Source organism: Coregonus lavaretus (genome assembly GCF_964263955.1).
Source record: "Coregonus lavaretus genome assembly, chromosome: 29".
Lineage (NCBI taxonomy): Eukaryota > Metazoa > Chordata > Actinopteri > Salmoniformes > Salmonidae > Coregonus > Coregonus lavaretus.
Genome location: NC_140016.1, coordinates 22103056 through 22124899, shown reverse-complemented (window position 1 = coordinate 22124899; position 21844 = coordinate 22103056). Strand labels below are relative to the sequence as shown.

Genomic DNA, 21844 nt, shown 5'->3' with positions numbered 1-21844 from the left:
GGTTTGGCCAATAAGTCACTCTCAAAGTCTAAATACTTTATATTGTAAATGCACAATATCTTACGCAAAAATAAAATGTATGTCCTCCTGGCACAGAAACTGTTACATTGTTGTTGCAATTATCACTAATGCATTGTGGACTACATTTTACATTTACATTTTAGTCATTTAGCAGACGCTCTTATCCAGAGCGACTTACAGTTTGTGCATACATTATTTTTTCATACTGGCCCCCCGTGGGACTACATGATTAGGCCCATACATCTATAGGTGGGTGTTCTCGATTATATCGACTGATTGGTTCCGTAGCGGGTGATGGATCGGGGCTACACTGTAGTGACAAAGGCAACGTTCCATTAATTAGGGCTAATAATTTTTGACTTGCAATACTATATTAAATTGATTAAAAAAAGAGGTAAAATATATTTTGAGTGAATATATTTAAAAAGACCAGGATGATAAATAAATCTGTCATTCTTCATTTTGTAGGAACAAAGTTATAAATTAACATTTCTAAAATAATGTGTATGTAAAAGTAGGCCTATCCCATTAATAATAATACATCTACAATATTCATAAAAATCATTTGCGAGAAGCTTGGAACAACTTTGGTGAAATACCTTTATTTCATGTGATACACTTCAGTGTTCTTTAACTCTTTTTTTATACAGCAGAGTAATACTAATAGTACATTATTATTCACACAAACGTTGCTAAACACTAGTAGACATATTTCAAATGGACAGACACTTCAGAATAGCACAGAGCCGAGTATTCAGTCAGCGACGGGTAATAGAATAGCTATTAAGCTAATGGCTGTTCGATGTAATTAAATACTTATCTACATTTAAAAAAACATTTTCAAACAATCTACAGATAATGTATTGGTGTGTGATGGTGGGGATGAGACATTTATGACTGGTTATTTGGTTTGTGTGTGTTCATGTTTTTGTGTACACCACTGTGAGTACGTGGTAAAGGACAGGGGTGGAGTGTAGCCTTTTCTGTAACTAAACCAATCCACTGACTACACACTGCAGGGAGAGTCAACATCAGTGTGACCCGGGTGACATGAGACGAAACAACCAGCCCTGGCATTTGCTTTCAAATTCAGCATCTAATCTGAGACACGGAAATAATAAATAAAATACTAACTTCCCATGTGCGTGCCAGCAACTAATGTTGGCAAGCATGCAATGCGATTTTACGGTTCCTTGTGTTAAAACATAAAATCAACAGTCCTGCACAGGCAATAGCGATAAAAGTTACATCACTTAACTTGATTTTTTTTACAGCAACGGTGTTAGCTGTATCTGAGGACCAACTAACACTTCCTATCTAAACTGCTCTACAAAACAACTACCGAAGCCAGAGGCCCATCAGCAGGCCTCTCGATCTTTACAATATTGGGGCTTGATTCAGTGCACGTTAGTGAACAAACAAGGCATCTGTGTCCTTAACCGTCTATGAATCCTGCATGATGAGCATGCTGTGCCTGCAATAGTGTGACGAAAACAAGACAATATATATCAATTGGAGGGTGAGTAGGAGACATTGTATGGGCCCAGTGACATGTTTCCATTTAGTGTGTAAAATGTTTGACACCTGCTCACTCCATAGGCCCACATATGGACTTTAAACACATTTTCTCCTCAGACAAGGAGATGTGTTAGTATGCTTGTAGTTAACTGAGGAAAGTTCCTATGACAGAGCTGCTATAGTTTCAAAGTGTACATCAGTAGATTTAACTTAGTATTTTCCAGTACAATGAATTTGGGATTATGTCCCTTTTCTAAAAACACATACCCTTGTTTCCTATCGGATTGGCTACATGTACTTTCTGAAGCATCCCCTTGGGAAGACCTGCCAAAATAACAAACCAGCCGCCATTGAAATCTTCAATCAACTAACTACAGTAATCCTAAGTGTTCTTTGGCTGTTCTTGCCTTTAAAATGTCCTGATAATAATGTCCCTTATTCATTAGGCCTAAATTAATTGATTTGATTTGAGCCAACGATTAAAAATAATGTTCATCAAGTTTAGAGGGGAAGTATTTCAAAAATCATGGGAATCAGTAACAGACAGTTTGGTGATCACGTAGATAGAATACTGTAGTTGACCCAATCCAGAAAGCAAAAAAACAAAAAGGGACTGAATAAATCACTTAAATAAATCTCTAAACAATATAACTTTACAACAATGACAAGTGTGATCGCACTGATGATCCTAAAAGTGCAATAACCCAGGAGCAGTTAGCTATGTCAGTCTGCAATCCTAGAGAATGCCATGCAGTTGGATGAAAATCTGATCATATTCAGCATTTAACCAATTGTTTGACAGTTTTACTTCTTACCTTTAATAGTATTATTTTAGATTATCTGTTTAAATACAGAGTAATAGCACATCCACACGGTTACTCTGAAAAGTCACTGAGTCGAAAGGGAGGGAAAGAGGTTCTCCAGCCGATGGCAGTGAGCCATGGGGTGGGGAGAGTGGCCACTGAGACACAAGCTGTTGGTGTGGAGGAGGCAGGTCAGGTGGGGGGGGTGAGGTGTTTACTAGCAGGAGCAGCTGCTCTCCGTCACCGCCATCTCCGGCGGCTTCTCCAGTTTGATATCGATCACTGAGAGATGTGGTTAAGGAACATTATTAATTAGTCATTTCATGAATCATAAACATTTTGGGGAATTTAAAGAATATTCTGCAAGTTTAACCAAATTAAATCCATAAGCAACAGATAACATTACAACAGACACTGAAGCATTTCTGGAGTGTCGATTACATGTTGAGCTCAAACACACTCCAAACCATTCTGCCTCGGGATAACCCCTTTGTGAAAAGATACTGTCCTCTTTGCTCTTCTCTGGTGTGCTATCCATCCCAGGTAGGGCTGCGGCAACACGGCGAAACAGCTGAGGAAACACAAGAAAGGAATCAGTGGAGAAAAACAACCGTACCTCAATAACGTGAAGTTGGCCACATAACAGTGACGACCTAGATGGTAAGTCAATATTTATACCTGATCATTTCATGTAAAATAAACATACAGTATATTTGTACATGGGGCTACATGCATCTGGCAAAACTGATCCTGATATTTATCACACATTAAAATCTTGGAAGATCTCAATAACACATTAGAAACAATGCAAGAAAATGTCCCTACAGAATATTTAAAAATCTTGTTAACTTGCGTCAAACTGTCATATGATTATTTAGATTCGATGCCTGTGCAGCAGGCCTATGTCGATGGCTCCTTGCCAAACAGTGAGAAGCACAACAAGCAGACATTTTGTGGAACGAGGCAAAATAAGAGAAGCCCAACAACATGGAGCTAGACAGCGCAGTACAATTGATGCCAAAGCGTTCTAAAGCAATGGACGTGAATGACAACAACACCTGAGCACTGAGGTGAATCACAATGCAGAGAGGACAAGGAGGACAGGCCATGAGGATTCAAGTGATGAGAGAGCGGAGGGAAAACTAGAAGTTGTGAAAGTAGTCTATGAGGGCAGATTGGGCTGGACTACCTTGAGTGAACAGAAGCTCTACCTGTTTGACATTGTAGCCAGTCTTTGCGCTGGTTTCAATGAACATGACATTCAGTTCCTTAGCTCTCTGCTCGCCCTCTTCCGTGGTGATCTGTCTGCTCAGGCCACAGCCGAGAGATGGAGGGATAGACAGACAGACATGAAAGAGGACAGGCCGAGAGGCGGAGAGATGGAGGGATAGACAGACAGACATGAAAGAGGCCGAGAGGCGGAGAGATGGAGGGATAGACAGACAGACATGAAAGAGGCCGAGAGGGAAAGGGGGAGATGGAGGGAGAAAAAGAAAGGAGAGCTCAGAGTCTTTTGGTTAGAAAGAGAGAGGGTTAGTTTGGTCATACCTCTGAGAGACAAAGGGATAGGAGAGGGAGCAGCTTTGCTGAGAAAATATGAAACAGCTTGACACGATATAGAGAAACACTCCCAAGTCACTCACAGCACAGTCACTCGGTCCACATTAAACATCTAATCCACATAGTACATCCCAAATGAATCTGGGTAAAGCGGAGCATAATGGGCAGTTCTGGAGGCTGTTTGTACACCTGCTGGTGGTAGCTGGACACCCACCTGTTTGACGTTATAGCCAGCCTTGGCGCTGGTCTCTATGTACATCACATTGAGTTCACGAGCTTTCCTCTCTGCAGCCTCAACAGACACTTGTCTGCCATGGTCCCAGGGGGAGGGACAGGAGGGGAGGGTGGTGGGAGTGGACCCCAAATCAAAGTGACATGGGGAGACACCGGGGAGAGGGAACAAAAAAAATAGATAAAACCAAAATGACGAAAATAAAAAGGCTTAACCAAATAGTAACCAGGGTCAACATGGAGTAATGTTCAATAGATAAAAATCATAAAACACTTGAAAATGAATATGTTGTGCCCAATATACTCATTAAAATCATGGGATGCCAAATACAGTCAAGGGAGGAGGAGGAACCAGGCTTTGACAAAGGGTGCACACATACAACTGTTGTTAAACAGGTCGACATCCAGTTCAGGGACCACATTGCCGTTTACCACCCCACCACACACACCACGTACCTTTTATCAGCCAGGTCTGTTTTGTTTCCCACAAGCATGATAATGACATCACTTCCTCTCTCTGTTCTGACATCATCAATCCACTTTGAGGTTTGCTGGAATGAATTAAGGTCTGAGGGGAAGAACAGTAGCAATTCAGAATGCACACAGAGTGAGCATGATCACTTGAAATATCCCATGAGGTTTGAACTCCGAGTGATGGGGATATTAACACGTTAGATACATTCGCAAATCAGAACGGTCTTTGCTCCTCAGTGAAAGTACAGTTGATTTCAGCAGAGGAGTGAACCCAGTAGCCAGGTGTTAGTAAACAAAAGTCAACCGTAAGTGAAGTTTAAGCACAGAAAGAAAGGAATAGTAGTTCCCACGCCACTGTTAATAAACTCCCTCATCACCATGAAGTCGCATCATTAAAGTCCCTACATGGTGACACTAAATGCCTCCAATAATAGTAACACTACTCATACATTAGAAGCTGTTGAGGGCTGCTACTGTGTCATGACAGCCTCCTTCCCAATGTAATGTGCCAGTTGACCCCGCCCCACCTACAGTGATGAGAGCACAGCTCTAACTCACTGGTGATGTCATAAACCACCACAGCGATGGTGGAGTCGCGGATGTAGCTGGGTATGAGACTACGGAAACGCTCCTGTCCAGCAGTGTCCCAGAGCTGGAGTCGGACCTGGGGATTGGGACGGAGGAGAAGAAAACGGGACAGACGGAAAGGGAAAATGGAGAAGAGGAACGACATAAAATAGTTGCAAGAGAACAGCAAGGCGAAAACGATCATGCATCCTGGAATAGGAAAAAGCTTTCCCATGTAGCTAGCAGATGACCTGTTCCCAACGTTGACGCTTTTTAGTGACCCATTACAGATGGCAAATGTTCCAAATCAATGCTTTTGGCGCAAGGAAAGCATTTTCCCCATTCCTTAGACAAGCCCCTTTAGGGACATTTCCACAAGCACAATCACCACTGGATGTACTGAGAGGTCTACCATTCCACTCTATAGGCCTATTTGTAACCATTGCACTAACAATGTCATCTATAATATCTACTCACTTTAGTGTAGCACAGAATTCTCAGACAATGGAAGCACTGAAGTGCCAGAAGGCTATTTTCTGATCTGATTACTCACTGACCACAAGCAAGTCGGGTTCAACTCATTTCTACAGTCCAGTGACGTTGCCAAGCTGTGGAAATGCTGTTTGCCCTGTTCTCCCCTTCTGTCCACTGAGGGAAGGGCAGGGAGGTGATACCTACTTGCTATGTCATAAACCACCACAGCAGCGGCTGAGTCTCTGATGTAGCTGGGGATGAGACTGCGGAACCGCTCCTGCCCGGCCGTATCCCACAGCTGGAGCCGAATCTGTGGCCAACCACACAACAAACCGAGGAGCGGACACAGTTCGAAACCCAGCCATGGGGATGGAGGGGAGGGGTGGACAGAGACATAAACTTATAATGATGGAACTAAAAACAGAATCATGGCAGGAAAGAAAACATGGGCTAAATGAAAACTTATAATGAAACTGCAAATCATGGTTAATCTACGTCCATGCTTTAAACAAGCAGTCTAGTCAGAATTAGATAAAAAGCAGAATACCTAAGCCCCTTTTTGACAGTGACATGTAGAGGGATATACAATGTTGTTTATGTATGGGCACAAACAAGGGACATGTGAAATGGTTTCAAGTGATGCAGATGATATAGAAACAAAGTGGTACTTACCGTACGATCTTCCAGATACATCGTTTTCGATAAAAAGTCTATGCCAATTGTTGCCTGCAAGACAAAAAACATTATCCTCAGAGATCACTGACATACTGCATGACTGTACTACATTCAAAAATAAGCCGAAGAGAAGAATAGCCTAGTGTCCTCATTTCCCCCCCAGTTTTGTAGCAGATTGTATGCAAGCTATTATCAGGTTACAAAAGACAGAACACAGCTCTCAACGGCAGACATCTCCACCAAGCAAAACATCCCAATGCACAGAGTGGTGTGGATGCCAACTAATGTTACTCATGTGTTAGTTTACCGTTTACATGCAATGAATTACCAGTATTGTACTTGAGATGAGGTAATGTACCTGATAGGTGTTGTCAAAGCTGTCATACATAAATCTGGTGATAAGCGATGTCTTCCCCACTGTAAAGATAGAGCAGAGAGTATTTAGTTTACACTGACATTTGCTAAATGATGCATGATCCTGTGGAACTGTAATTTGGGAGGAACAGTAATAAACGTAGCCTATGTTATGAGCATTTAGCTCCTTAAAACAATATACAATACTGACAGTGATCATGTGTTACGCAATCATATGTGATTATATTGTTTATTTCCATGATAAATCTCAAAACTAATCGCTGGACTACTGAACCCATGCTGAGCTGGCAAAGGGTGGAGCCACGAATGGAGGAGATAACTAGCTAGCTAAAATGGACTGGAAAATCGATACACGGGTTTGGAGCTATGCAAATCTGAATTAAGATTTGTTTGAGGAAATAATATGGCATACACTACCGGTCAAAAGTTTTAGAACACCTACTCATTCAAGGGTTCTTCTTTCTTTCTTTTTAATGTTTTTTCTACATTATAGAAGAATAAAAAAAACTTGAATGAGTAGGTGTTCTAAAACCTTTGACCGGTAGTGTATGTCTGGTTTATTTCTATGAATGTTGACGTTAGTCACTGGAAATGGCCAAGGTTGAATAAACGGCTCAGTGAGTTGCCAGCCAAGCTAGCTCAACTGGATCCCCTCTTTAACTGACAGACGTGGCTCACAAACTGTTACACGACTCCACACACACAAGCTAAAGCTAGCTGGCAAGTAAACAGAAAAACATTCACATCGAATGGAAAGAATGTGTAACTTCAACTCGTGAATGACACCGACGATTCAGTAACTTAACGTTAGCTAGTTACGGGATATGCATGACCAGATATATTACCAAGCTAATGTTATCTAGTACCTAAATTAGCTAGCTAAAGCTGGCTAGCTTTATTCACGAACATCTTTTGCAACATGATCTCAAGCAACCCATTTTTCCTGATTCAATGGGATAACTAGTAACGTTAACTTAAACAAGTTCCCTTTACGTGTTTAGGGCCTTGGCTAAAATACAGCTAACCTGGCAAGGCATTGTCTGAGTCGTTTAGCATCATCTTTCTGCCTCGGCCTGGCTAGCTAACAGCTAGGCTAACGCCAGTTAGCGGTACTCTCACCAAAACAAATAACCACACATGCCCTACTGAATACACTCCACTTACCACTTTGCTCGCCTAAGAATACGAGCTTGAATTTCCGCAGGGGGTTTCCAAACTCTCCGCCGCCGGTCGTGGTCGACATCTTTATTAAACGATAAATAACAGCTAGCTAGCTATATTGCCAGTTTCCTATGTTGTCTCGACAGGGAAGAGGCACAGGGTAGTATCGATAGCCTAGCTTTTGTTGCGTTCTGTGTATATGCTCGTTCTGTATGTGAAATTGTGACGAGCGAGCCAGCGCCCCCTGCGGACAAACTACGAGTACCAAAAAGTGCAGCGTTTCAATGGGCAAGTCTTCTTTTTCGAAAAGGTATAACGGCGATTGGCATCCAATAACCGTTGCATTACCGCCACCTACTAGACTGGAGTACAACTACCTTATACTTTGCTTAAAAATATATATTTTAAAAAATCAACAAATACCCTACCATCTAACCCACTAAAAACCCACCACCCTACTCCACTATTTAAATCTATATTTTCTCTCCAAAACTCTTGAGCGTGCCGTCTCTAGCCAACTCTCCTGCTATCTCTCTCAGAATGACCTTCTTGATCCAAACCAGTCAGGTTTCAAGACTGGTCATTCAACTGAGACTGCTCTTCTCTGTGTCACGGAGGCTCTCCGCACTGCTAAAGCTAACTCTCTCTCCTCTGCTCTTATCCTTCTATACCTATCTGCTGCCTTTGATACTGTGAACCATCAGATCCTCCTCTCCACCCACTCCGAGTTGGGCATCTCCGGCGCTGCTCACTCTTGGATTGCGTCCTACCTGACAGGTCGCTCCTACCAGGTGGCGTGGCGAGAATCTGTCTCTGCACCACGTGCTCTCACCACTGGTGTCCCCCAGGGCTCAGTTCTAGGCCCTCTCCTATTCTCTCTATACACCAAGTCACTTGGCTCTGTCATATCCTCACATGGTCTCTCCTATCATTGCTACACAGACGACACACAATTAATTTTCTCCTTTCCTCCTTCTGATAACCAGGTGGCGAATTGCATCTCTGCATGTCAGGCAGACATATCAGTGTGGATGTCGGTTCACCACCTCAAGCTGAACGTCGGCAAGACGGAGCTGCTCTTCCTCCCGGGGAAGGACTGCCCGCTCCATGATCTCGCCATCACGGTTGACAACTCCATTGTGTCCTCCTCCCAGAGTGCAAAGAACCTTGGCGTGACCCTGGACAACACCTTGTCGTTCTCCGCTAACATCAAAGCGTTGACCCGATCCTGCAGGTTCATGCTCTACAACATTCGCAGAGTACGACCCTACCTTACACATAAAGCGGCACAGGTCCTAATCCAGGCACTTGTCATCTCCCGTCTGGATTACTGCAACTCGCTGTTGGCTGGGCTCCCTGCCTGTGCCATTAAACCCCTACAACTTATCCAGAATGCTGCAGCCCGTCTGGTGTTCAACCTTCCCAAGTTCTCTCATGTCACCCCGCTCCTCCGCACACTCCACTGGCTTCCAGTTGAAGCTTGCATCTACTACAAAACCATGGTGCTTGCCTAAGGAGCTGTGAGGGGAACGGCACCTCATTACCTTCAGGCTCTGATCAGTCCCTACACCCAAATGAGGGCACTACGTTCATCCACCTCTGGCCTGCTAGCCCCCCTACCTCTACGGAAGCACAGTTCCCGCTCAGCCCAGTCAAAGCTATTCGCTGCTCTGGCACCCCAATGGTGGAACAAGCTCCCCCAAGACGCCAGGACAGCGGAGTCACTGAACACCTTCCGGAGACACTTGAAACCCTACCTCTTTAAGGAATACCTGGAATAGTATAACAGTAATCCTTCTACCCCCCCTCCCTCCCCCACCCCCCATAAAAAAAGGGTGGTTGTCCTACTGGCCATCCTAAGTTAAATGCACCAATTTGTAAGTCGCTCTGGATAAGAGCGTCTGCTAAATGACTAAAATGTAAAATGTAAAATGTATCTAGTCTTACCTCAGGCCAACAGCCTGAAAGGACAAGACACCACCACTCAACACACCCTGTAACTCTTCTGACGTCAAGTCTCGTACACCCAAATACCTCTCTGCAGATGCCACTACAATCTCAATTTTCAGCGATTTACGTTCCATCCCTGCAGTACAGTTGATAACCATTGCTATAAACGCAAAAAATCCTATCTTACTGAAGCATATATCACTTGTTGGTCTATCCCTCTGTACTGCTACAGATCTACTAATCACACCACTCCTCTAAATATCCCTCCCCCTTGACCCATCTTCCTCTACTTTCTTCACTGCCTCAGCATACGACAACTTCTGCACTACTCTAACCCTGGAAACCTCAACCTGCCTCTCTCGCACCGGACATTTCTGATCCCCAGCCCCATGGGCACCCTTACAATTAACACAAACCACTACTTTCCCCAATGCTACACATTCCTTTGTCTCATGCTCTTCTGCACACTTCTCATACCTAGGAACCTCCCTCCTATACACTGCTGCCACATGCCCATAAGCTTGACACCTGTAACAACGTAATGTATTCGGCACAAAAGCTTGTATTGGATAACTTATATATCCTAACATTACTTTGTCAGGCAAAGACTCAACATCAAACTCAAAAGAACAGACAACGACTCTTCTGTTTCACCACTCACGCCACCCTGTTTACTTCGCACCAAACGACGAGCATCACAAACACCGGGAATCTTCCCCTTGGTCAACTTTCACATTTACCGCTACCCCAGTAATCACTCCTTTCAATGGCGCCCTTTCCTTGAGAGAAAAACAATTCACATCTCTTGTCCCCATTAGTTTAACGCAGAGCGCCTGCTCCCTCTGACCAGCAGAAACACAAACAATTATCACCAGACCACTTCAGGTTACCTTCACCGATTCCACAGCACCCAACTCTTGTTTTCACCCACCCTGAAACCACAAATGGATCAGCCAAAAGGCAGGGGTCCACTTTTTCCAAAAATGTCACTCCTACCATCACAGACACGTCTTTATCCTGACCCTCAGTGCAAGCAATAATGGACAGGTGATGGTGCTACAATTTGCTTTGTTGCAAGCTATATCTTATGTTGTAAAATGTAATACATAGCTATTGGTTGAAATGTTCTGAATTATTCGTCTGTGAGCCTATGTGACTGCGTTAGCCATTGTCCATGTGTGACACGCTAGGAACCTATCATGCCCTGACTTATGGGACTCTGGTATGTTGAGTCAGGGTGTGGTGTTCTATGTTGTGTTTTCTATGTTTTCATTCTAGGATTGTATGTCTATGTTTGGCTGGGTGTGATTCCCAATCAGAGACAGCTGTCGCTCGTTGTCTCTGATTGGGGATCATACTTAGGCAGCCTATTGGCACTCGTTAGTTGTGGGATCTTGTTCCGTGTGGAGGCTTGTTTTGTGTTTAGCCTTAGGACTTCACTTTTCGTTGGTTTGTTGTTTTGTTGGTGTGTTTATCGGTGAAATAAACATGTACGTATTTCACGCTGCGCCTTGGTCTGACCCGTCCTTAAACGAACGTGACAGAAGATCCCACCAAACACGGACCAAGCAGCGTGCCCAGGAGCAGACAGCCTGGACATGGGAGGAGATCCTGGACGGAAAGGGATCCTGGACATGGGAGGAGATTCAGGCTGGGATGGATCACCGTCCTTGAGAGGAGACAGTGGAGGCCCGGTATAGAGAGGAGCAACGGCAACGCAGAAGGCGCCGGTCGAGGAGGAAGCCCGAGAAGCAGCCCCAAGAAAATGTTTTGGGGGGGCACACGGGGTGGTTGGCGGAGCCTAGTTTCAGAGCAGAGCCAACTCCCCGTACTCACGCGAGGAAGCGTGTGACTGGGCAGGCTCCATGTTATGCGGAGATACGTACTGTGTCGCCTGTGCGCCGGCACAGTCCTGTACGTCCTGTGCTAGCACCACGCACGTGCCGTGCGAAGATGGGCATCCAGCCAGGACGGGGTGTGCCAGCTCAACGCTCCTGGTCTCCAGTACGCCTCCTCGGTCCCGCATATCCTGCGCCGGTTCTACGTACTGAATCGCCAGTGCGCGTGCACAGCCCAGTGCGACCTGTGCTAATGCCACACATGCACTGTGCGGAAGTAGGCATTCAGCCAGGACGGGTTGTGCCAGCTCTCCGCTCCAGACCTCCAGTCTGCCTCCACAGTCCGGCCCGGCCCGTTCCTGCTCCCCGCACCAAGCCAGTGGTGCGTGTTCCCAGTCCGGCCCGGCCTGTTCCTGCTCCTCGCACCAAGCCAGTGGTGCGTGTTCCCAGTCCGGCCCGGCCCGGCCTGTTCCTGCTCCTCGCACCAAGCCAGTGGTGCGTGTCGCCAGCCCGGTACGCCCCGTACCTGCCCCCCGCACCAAGCCAGTGGTGCATGTCGCCAGCCCGGTACGACCCGTACCTGCTCCCCGCACCAAGCCAGGGGTGCGTGTTCCCAGTCCGGCCCGGCCTGTTCCCACTCCTCGCACCAAGCCAGTGGTGCGTGTCGCCAGTCCGGCCCGGCCTGTTCCTGCTCCTCGCACCAAGCCAGTGGTGCGTGTCGCCAGTCTGGCCCGGCCTGTTCCTGCTCCTCGCACCAAGCCAGTGGTGCGTGTTCCCAGTCCGGCCCGGCCTGTTCCTGCTCCTCGCACCAAGGCAGTGGTGCATGTCGCCAGTCCGGCCCGGCCCGTTCCTGCTCCTCGCACCAAGCCAGTGGTGCGTGTTCCTAGTCCGGTCCGGCCCGTGCCTGCTCCTCGCACCAGACCAGTGGTGCGTGTGTCCAGTCCGGCACGGCCCGTGCCCGTTCCACCGGTGCCGGTCAGTGGCTCCACTCCGGAGCCAGAGCAGTCCGCTCCACCGGTGCCCAGTCCAGCTCCGGTCAGCGGCTCCAGTCCGGAGCCAGAGTAGTCCGCTCCACCGGTGCCCGGTCCAGCTCCAGTCAGCGGCTCCAGTCCAGACCCAGACATCAGCCCCTCTCCAGGTTCGTGGTCTCCCACACCAGGGTCCAGACAGGGCTTGGTACTTCGTGGGAGGAAGGAGAGGGGAAGCAGCGCGCCGAGGTCCAGACCAGACCAGGGGCGCAACAGGGAGGCGGAGAGTATGTGGTCGTCACGCCCGGAGCCGGATCCGCCTCCGAGGCGGAATGCCCCTACCCTGTTATGTAAAGTTTGTGCGGTCGGAGTCCGCACCTTTGGGGGGGGTACTGTCACGCCCTGACTTATGGGACTCTGGTATGTTGAGTCAGGGTGTGGTGTTCTATGTTGTGTTTTCTATGTTTTCATTCTAGAATTGCATGTCTATGTTTGGCCGGGTGTGATTCCCAATCAGAGACAGCTGTCGCTCGTTGTCTCTGATTGGGGATCATACTTAGGCAGCCTGTTGGCACTCGTTAGTTGTGGGATCTTGTTCCGTGTGAGGCTTGTTTTGTGTTTAGCCTTAGGACTTCACGTTTCGTTGGTTTGTTGTTTTGTTGGTGTGTTTATCGGTGAAATAAACATGTACGCATTTCACGCTGCGCCTTGGTCTGACCCGTCCTTAAACGAACGTGACAGAAACATAGTTTTGGTCCATGTTTCCCAGGGGCCCTAATTAGTGTAAAATATATAAAAGCACCGCATTCCGGTTTGTACTGTGCTTGTCATTTGTTTCAGACCCATTTGAAACCCCATGCTGTCTTGATAATTGTTTGGGGGGTGTGGTTGATTGTGTTCCGACATTGTTTGTTTGACGTTGACAAAATCCAAGAGTTTATTGCATTGAATTACTTCTGCAATAGGCCCAACGTCCTTTGTTTTCAGTTGGTTGCATATTGTCATGTGTTTGGAGAGGCTTTGATGGCTGTGGGGAATTGTTTATCGTAATCAGAGGAAATAAGTGGTGAACTAACAGAAGACAGCAGATACACATGAAGACTTGACACAGGAAGAAGGAGGTGAACATCTTTTTATTTTTTTGTTGTCATATCTGACATGGTCCTGTGTAGCTCAGTTGGTAGAGCATGGCACTTGCAATGCCAGTGTTGTGGGTTCGATTCCCACAGGGGACCAGTATGAAAATGTATGCACTCACTACTGTAAGTTGCTCTGGATAAGAGCATCTGCTAAATGACTGAAATGTAGAGTGCCACAATCAGGGTTCCTCTACAGCCTTCTCCCCACCCACCTCTGTTCATATAATAACAGTCAAATGCTCCTACAGTTCCTTTTGAGATACCATCATGTGTACAAAAAAATAAATAGCTGTTATATACTCTTTATTGTAGCGCTCACTTGTAAAAAGCAAAACAATTTAAACTATAGAAATTACTTTTGGACCTATAGTGGCTAGTAATTAATTGTGTTTCATTCAAGGGGACTCGAGTCCTCTCATCTATCTGCTATATGATGCCATCCCAGTGTGCCCTCATCAGTAAGTGTAATGTTGAAGAAGGGTCTAAGGAAGAGAGAAAGAAAATTGATATTGTTGTGATCGTCTTGGGTCTCTGCTATATGTTTATTGGCGCTTAGTTTCTCTGGTGTCAGTTGGCCTTTCAGCAAGTCTGTTGCAGTTTCTCTTCCTCCTCGTCCTTCTGCATCTTCCGTTGGGGAATCTACTCGAATTTTATATCCGTTCTAGAGGGGGAGACATGGACAAACACAACATCACATCAGCTATCTGACAAGGAATTGTTTGAATATGTGGTTGTTCTGTTCAATAGTTTATCTCTTTTGATTCCACTATCAAACCATGATATCCTGTGCATTGTGCTACAGTAGTCATAGCCGTGGGAAGTAGGTGTGCTGAGGGTGCTGCATCACCCCCTGATATTTGTTTTATAAAAAATAAAAAATAAAACTATTATTACCCAATCCAAAATATCTTCCCGTGGCCATGACAGTAGTATTTCTATATCATCCTAATTGGCATATGTATCCAAGTATATGGCCATTTTGTAGCACAATACACAAGCATATCAAGAGGATACATTGTGTCGACATTGTGCACTCCTTTAAGAGCTATTTCTATAGCTTGACTGTATCTCCTATGAGCAACAATGCTAACTATTTCAACCCTTTCCCATTTTTACCAAATAATAATGCTTTTGTATCCCTTGAAGAAATGAACATCGGGCCTAAAACATGTGACATTGGGAGTGACCTCACCTGCACTACAGAGGCATTTACTCCACAGGGCTGTAGTTCAAGAAATGCACAAACACACGTAAGATCAGCATTCTTATGGAAACAATTGGAAAATATAGACTCGTTGGAAAACTGAAATTGTCACGCATGCCAGAATATCATCACGCATGAATCCCCCATTTCACACTGATAAACCAGGTAGTAGAGTTGTACTTACACATCTGCGGGTTTGGGAGACATCAATACCAAAGGTAATTCTACTCCGACATCACTGTGGCGAAACAAAAATGTACATTATCAGTGGGCAACATAATCATGTTTCTCCAAAAAAATGCTGACATATAAAATGCACACTGAGTGACAAAACGTTAAAAACACCTGCTCTTTCCATGACATACACTGACCAGGTGAATCCAGGTGAAACCTATTGTCCCTTATTGATGTCACTTGTTAAATCCACTTCAATCAGTGTAGATGAAGGGGAGGAGACAAGTTAAATAAAGATTTTTAAGCCTTGAGGCAATTTAGATATGGATTGTGTATGTGTGCCATTCAGAGGGTGAATTGGCAAGACAACAAATTTAAGTGCCTTTGAACAGGATATGGTAGTAGGTGCCAGGCGCACCAGTTTGTGTCAAGTACTGCAACGCTGCTTGGTTTTTCACGCTCAACAGTTTCCCGTGTGTATCAAGAATGGTCCGCCACCCAAAGGACATCCAGCCAACTTGACACAACTGTGGGAAGCATTGGAGACAACATGGGCCAGCATCCCTGTGGAACGCTTTTGACACCTTTTAGAGTCCATCCCCCGACAAATTGAGGCTGGGGGGGGTGCAACTCAATATTAGGAAGGTGGGTTCCTAATGTTTGGTATACTCTGTGTATTCGTCATATAATAAACTGTATATGTCATATATCAACTCCTGTTCTTACCTGGCTGTTAGGCCTCCCAAGAGGCCTCCGCTGGAGACCAAGAGGTTGACCTTGATTTTGTAAGTGACTAGGATTCCCTGCATTCCTTTATCCATGCCAGGACGAATGCTAGGAGAGGGGAGGACAGGACAGGGATGGGTTACCTCAGGCTTTTTGACATAAGATGATGATGCAGTGAAAGGTTTTTATCATCTACAGAAGGAGAGGAGGATGTGGTGGAGCTATGTATTGGGGAACTCATTGACTCACAGTGTGGTGGAAGCCAGGTTGGTATCCTCATCCTTTAGTCTGCCGTCCACGGCCAGACCACGCTTCTCTTTGTTGTTGGACAGAAGAGGGATCACCGTGAATGTCTTCTCCAGGGTGGATTCTCCTTTTACTTCCTCCCTGCGCAGGACGACCACACAAACATGTTGTGATTCACCAACAGTGAAAATCAAAATATACTTTGTTATTGTTTGACTTCAGTATTGGGGTATAGACATACGATTTAGTAATTCTAGATTACAGTAGTAATGGAAGGAATGTGTTCTTGACTTACGCAAATTCCTCATTCAGAACAGTCTTGGTATATTTGTCAGCTTGGTAAAGCAGCACCTCTGTTGTCTGGTCAACTGGTCAAAAAGAGATGTGTTGGTCAGAAACAAGATTTGAAACACACGCAATCATGACAGAGAATAATATATGTGCTGTTTAGCAGACGCTTTTATCCAAAGCGTCTTACAGTCATTCGTGCAAACCAACAACCCTGGTGTTGCAAGCGCCATGCTCTACCAACAGAGCCAGTCATGACAGAGAACTCACGACACAACCACTTTTATGTTGACTCACTTGTTACTTTAATTTTCTTCACCACTTTTGTGGTTTCATTGTTGACTTTGACTTTTACAGGGATTGGGTCTCCATGGAAATAGAGCTGAAAATCACCAAATGAAAGCAAACATGTTCAAATAAACAGGTATCATACAGATTGATCCATCAATGGAAAACTAGCACAGTAATCAATGTTCTCCTATGCTTACAGGAGAAAAGTCTAATTCATGTAAGGATTACAGGCCTACCTCCTTCTCTATGGAGGCCTCCAGGTGGACTAGCTTGTCAGACATCATGAAGTTCTTGCTGATGTCAGCATGGGGTCCAGCAGGTATTGTTCCTGGGGCAAACTGGATCTTACGAATGATCAGACGGCAAGTGTCCCTGACAGGAGAGTGAAAGAGAGGGAGAAAACCATCAGAACACACAATAATCCGATTTCTAGCAACAGCAAATGGTATGTACAGTAGTGGCATTCCACTAATACATACTTCTTGTTAATTTTCTCATCAGGATCGTCTGCCTCATTGGCGATGTAGGCTTTCACCTCATAGTCGACACCACAAGCCTTCAGGGGTAGAAAACAAAGAAGTGATTTGTCTTTGATGAAATGATAAAATTGAGAGAGTAAAAAAGAGAAATAAGAAATAGAGTGAACATTAGAGAGAGAGAGAGAAACGTACCTTGCCGACATCCTCTGGTGCAGGCTGAAGGCCGACTGAACATGGCAGGTTGTTATCAATCTGAAATGGACAGGAAGCAGGAAGTGATGAGGTGTGGATAGATACAAACCAACAGGCTAGTATGTCAATTTCCCTTAAAGGTCCAATGCAGCTGCTTTTATCTAATTTCATATCATTTCTGGGTAACAATTAAGTACCTTACTGTGATTGTTTTAAATTAAAATGGTCAAAAAGAAACAAAAATAGCTTCTCAGCAAAGATTACATTCTCAAGCAAGAATCTTTCTAATCTTGTCTGGGAGTGGTCTGAGTAGGGAGGGGAAAACTGAAAACGATCTGTTATTGGCAGAGAGGTTTGGAACTCTCTTTCTTTCTTACTGGCCTATTAAGTAATTGATGTCACCAGGCAGGCCAAAACTCCCTCCCACCAAAACATGCTGAGATTTCAGGCGGTCTTTTCAAACAGCTCTTACACTAAAAGGGCATTATAATCATTGTACCAATTTCACAGTATTTTTCCAACCTCATAGTATGGAAATATACAGTGGGGAAAAAAAGTATTTAGTCAGCCACCAATTGTGCAAATTCTCCCACTTAAAAAGATGAGAGAGGCCTGTAATTCTCATCATAGGTACACGTCAACTATGACAGACAAAATGAGGAAAAAAAATCCAGAAAATCACATTGTAGGATTTTTAATGAATTTATTTGCAAATTATGGTGGAAAATAAGTATTTGGTCAATAACAAAAGTTTCTCAATACTTTGTTATATACCCTTTGTTGGCAATAACACAGGTCAAACGTTTTCTGTAAGTCTTCACAAGGTTTTCACACACTGTTGCTGGTATTTTGGCCCATTCCTCCATGCAGATCTCCTCTAGAGCAGTGATGTTTTGGGGCTGTCGCTAGGCAACACAGACTTTCAACTCCCTCCAAAGATTTTCTATGGGGTTGAGATCTGGAGACTGGCTAGGCCACTCCAGGACCTTGAAATGCTTCTTACGAAGCCACTCCTTCTTTGCCCGGGCGGTGTGTTTGGGATCATTGTCATGCTGAAAGACCCAGCCACGTTTCATCTTCAATGCCCTTGCTGATGGAAGGAGGTTTTCACTCAAAATCTCACGATACATGGCCCCATTCATTCTTTCCTTTACACGGATCAGTCGTCCTGGTCCCTTTGCAGAAAAACAGCCCCAAAGCATGATGTTTCCACCCCCATGCTTCACAGTAGGTATGGTGTTCTTTGGATGCAACTCAGCATTCTTTGTCCTCCAAACACGACGAGTTGAGTTTTTACCAAAAAGTTCTATTTTGGTTTCATCTGACCATATGACATTCTCCCAATCCTCTTCTGGATCATCCAAATGCACTCTAGCAAACTTCAGACGGGCCTGGACATGTACTGGCTTAAGCAGGGGGACACGTCTGGCACTGCAGCATTTGAGTCCCTGGCGGCGTAGTGTGTTACTGATGGTAGGCTTTGTTACTTTGGTCCCTGCTCTCTGCAGGTCATTCACTAGGTCCCCCTGTGTGGTTCTGGGATTTTTGCTCACCGTTCTTGTGATCATTTTGACCCCACGGGGTGAGATCTTGCGTGGAGCCCCAGATCGAGGGAGATTATCAGTGGTCTTGTATGCCTTCCATTTCCTAATAATTGTTCCCACAGTTGATTTCTTCAAACCAAGCTGCTTACCTATTGCAGATTCAGTCTTCCCAGCCTGGTGCAGGTCTACAATTTTGTTTCTGGTGTCCTTTGACAGCTCTTTGGTCTTGGCCATAGTGGAGTTTGGAATGTGACTGTTTGAGGTTGTGGACAGGTGTCTTTTATACTGATAACAAGTTCAAACAGGTGCCATTAATACAGGTAACGAGTGGAGGACAGAGGAGCCTCTTAAAGAAGAAGTTATAGGTCTGTGAGAGCCAGAAATCTTGCTTGTTTGTAGGTGACCAAATACTTATTTTCCACCATATTTTGCAAATAAATTCATTAAAAATCCTACAATGTGGTTTTCTGGATTTTTTTTCCTCAATTTGTCTGTCATAGTTGACGTGTACCTATGATGAAAATTACAGGCCTCTCTCATCTTTTTAAGTGGGAGAAATTGCACAATTGGTGGCTGACTAAATACTTTTTTTCCCCACTGTATATAAAACACAGGAAAATAAAGTTTTGGACTGCACTGGGCCATTAATGGGAATGTCCATTGTGACAAAAGTCTTTGATGTGGTTTTCAACACCAGCTAAGAGTGCGGCCGAGATTACACTTTGTGTGGCTAAACAGTGAGCTATGCACAGACATAATATATTTTTGTGTGATGCCACTTGAAGGATGAGACGGAAGGAAACACACAGTGAAACTCACATTGAAAGTGAAGGCATGGCCTTGGTCCTCACATTTCTTCAGGAGGGCCTCCTGCATGGGGGTGTTGGCTGGTTTGGTGCCAACAACAGGGTAGATCTGCTGTCTCTGTATCCAGATGTCTTTTCTGTAGTTCATCCCGATCAGATCCAGGTCGTCACTACCATAACGGAAGGAGCATGCCAGATACACCCATACTGCAAAGAGATTAGAGATAGATTTTTGATATCAAGACTGAACCTCGATGGGTTGAATTTGACTTCATGCATCTTTCCTGGTTCAGTAGATACAGTGAAATCAACTGAATGTTACCTTTCCTGCCTTCAAGTTCAGCGGGGTCCACCTTGATCACCCCATCTGCAAGATAAAATATATGTATGAAAAACACACACAAAAAAAACACACACACATTTACACTACTCTAAGAGTAGTAAAGAGCAAAGATATTCAGAGATAACTTCATAACACACCGACGATGTCAACACTCTCCACATGGTCCACGAAGTCTCTCTTCCCCAGGTAGAGAGCAATCTGGGAAAAGGAGAAAGGGAGAGAGAGAGGTTACTTCCTGTCTGTCATCAACACCATATAAATAGGCCAAATCTCAGTTATCTTGATGGAGCCGTTTGTACATTTGGCTCGGTTAGAGGAAGCCTAAGGATTCCTGCTCTGGTATGCGATAAGCGCATCAGAACAGGTCCTGACCAGTGTGTCCCACAGTTATGATGTCAGAGGGGGTCCTTACAGATCCGTTGCCACTGGTCTTTTTGTAGATCCTACAGAGAGAGGGTGATATGACGTTTAGACACTAGATTGGATTCAACAAATCTGTATCATGTTTTATAATTATTCATTGTGTCCTGCATCCATTGTAGGACACACCCTGTCGTCATTAGAATCCTCCACAGCCTGGTCCCACATGCCCTCAGTCTAATTCCACTTAGTGGTATGGTATTAGTTAGTTATCGTCCCTAGTGGCAGTGGGTCTTTACAGTCTTAGAACTCACTGCACTTTTTGTGATTGCTATCCTTACTGAGCCATCCCAGGACGTTGCTTAGTGACCTACCTTAACTGGCCTGCTGTCAGCTCCAGTTTAATTAAAAGATGAAGCCTCTACTCCCCCCCCCCCTCCCTCCATCCCTCCCTCCTCCCACTGAGGCTCTGGATTGATTAGTACCCAGGGTGGCATGGGAGCCGCTGGCATGACTGGTACAGCCAGCTATCTTCACATAACAATTAGGCAACCATAGGTCTGTCTGAAGGGCAACCTGACCTATGCTTTGATCTGGTTACAACAGAGACACTGCTGAGGGTGACTCCACAATGACTTGCGTAGCGTATACATTTTCTCACATATGTTTTTTCATACGTTATCTCATAATATAATCCTATCAGTTCAATAGTCCTAATATCCTTTTTTACCTCGCCTAATCCCTTATATCAGTTTATCAATCAATATAGCATGCATCGCTTGCCTATTTACTCACATCTTTGCTTGTGTATGCTAGGCTCTGGACTGTTAATGCTAAACTGCTCTATTCCGGATCTAATCCAGAGTCGATCCGTCCTAATCAGGTTCTTTCTGGATCCTCTTAACCTTAGAAGTGTCACACATCCTTCCATGACCCAGGCAATGTGCTATAGGTAGTAAGGTAATTACATTTACATGTTAGTCATTTGGCAGACTCTCTTATCCAGAGTGACTTACAGGGTTAAGTGCTTTGCTCAAGGGCACATCGACAGATTTTTCACGTAGTCGGCTCTGGGATTCAAACCAGCGACGTTTAGGTTACTCGCTCTTAACTGCTAGGCTCCCTGCCGCCCTTTTAGATATTCATAACCTAGCACCTCTCTGTTCTGTGCCACAGTCTATGGTTTAGTATATTCTGAAAATAAACTCCACCTCTATATATCAATAATACAAATTAGCCATTGTTGGTAGTTGATGGGTGAATTTAAAAGATACTCACTTTGCCATGTCTGTGATGAATTGGATGAGGTTGTCTGTAGAGGTAGAAAATAAAGTTTAATTAACCAATAGGGGGCAGCATTAGGATACTATAGCAAGTACATTACACCTCAAAAGAGCTGATAAGGGACTGTAACACTCTTCCAAATAAGATAAGAGT

At 44.7% G+C, this 21844-nt stretch overlaps 2 protein-coding genes across 3 annotated transcripts in view; both read right to left on the bottom strand.

Moving 5' to 3' along the window:
* Nucleotides 1-603: 603 nt before the first annotated feature.
* Nucleotides 604-8090, bottom strand: LOC311105298 (ras-related protein Rab-6A-like). Of its 2 annotated transcripts, XM_084147390.1 has the most exons (8): nucleotides 7863-8090; nucleotides 6682-6740; nucleotides 6321-6374; nucleotides 5853-5958; nucleotides 4590-4701; nucleotides 4117-4210; nucleotides 2847-2913; nucleotides 604-2624 (listed from the first exon to the last, which is right to left on the bottom strand). In XM_084147390.1, exons 1-8 carry the CDS (start codon nucleotides 7939-7941, stop codon nucleotides 2560-2562), a joined length of 636 nt encoding a protein of 211 aa, XP_084003516.1. In that variant the 5' UTR covers nucleotides 7942-8090; the 3' UTR covers nucleotides 604-2559. The 2 variants fall into 2 exon arrangements, with proteins under 2 accessions (XP_084003516.1, XP_084003517.1); XM_084147391.1 differs by lacking the exons at nucleotides 5853-5958; nucleotides 6321-6374; nucleotides 6682-6740; nucleotides 7863-8090 and adding an exon at nucleotides 5166-5495.
* Nucleotides 8091-13729: 5639 nt separating this feature from the next.
* The window catches only part of LOC311104611 (arrestin-C-like), a gene marked incomplete at its 5' end in the record, with an annotated part of 9473 nt that continues 1358 nt past the window's right edge, over nucleotides 13730-21844 (bottom strand). The window contains 13 exons of the mRNA XM_084146479.1: nucleotides 13730-14415; nucleotides 15143-15196; nucleotides 15859-15966; nucleotides 16108-16245; nucleotides 16400-16472; nucleotides 16690-16774; nucleotides 16920-17055; nucleotides 17163-17239; nucleotides 17355-17414; nucleotides 19718-19911; nucleotides 20027-20071; nucleotides 20185-20245; nucleotides 20460-20490. Of these exons, the coding sequence (XP_084002605.1) occupies nucleotides 14394-14415; nucleotides 15143-15196; nucleotides 15859-15966; nucleotides 16108-16245; nucleotides 16400-16472; nucleotides 16690-16774; nucleotides 16920-17055; nucleotides 17163-17239; nucleotides 17355-17414; nucleotides 19718-19911; nucleotides 20027-20071; nucleotides 20185-20245; nucleotides 20460-20490 (1084 nt within the window). The 3' untranslated portion in view covers nucleotides 13730-14393. The remainder of the gene's footprint in view (nucleotides 14416-15142; nucleotides 15197-15858; nucleotides 15967-16107; nucleotides 16246-16399; nucleotides 16473-16689; nucleotides 16775-16919; nucleotides 17056-17162; nucleotides 17240-17354; nucleotides 17415-19717; nucleotides 19912-20026; nucleotides 20072-20184; nucleotides 20246-20459; nucleotides 20491-21844) is intronic.

Bases quoted from the DNA above. Each gene is read 5' to 3' on its own strand.
- LOC311105298 (XM_084147390.1), bottom strand. From the start codon at position 7,941: ATGTCGACCACGACCGGCGGCGGAGAGTTTGGAAACCCCCTGCGGAAA. The intron at 2,914-4,116 runs GTGGGTGTCCAG...GTGTTTCCTCAG, and splicing joins CTGGCTATAACGTCAAACAG to CTGTTTCGCCGTGTTGCCGC. The intron at 2,625-2,846 runs GTATCTTTTCAC...CACATCTCTCAG, and splicing joins AGAGAAGAGCAAAGAGGACA to TGATCGATATCAAACTGGAG.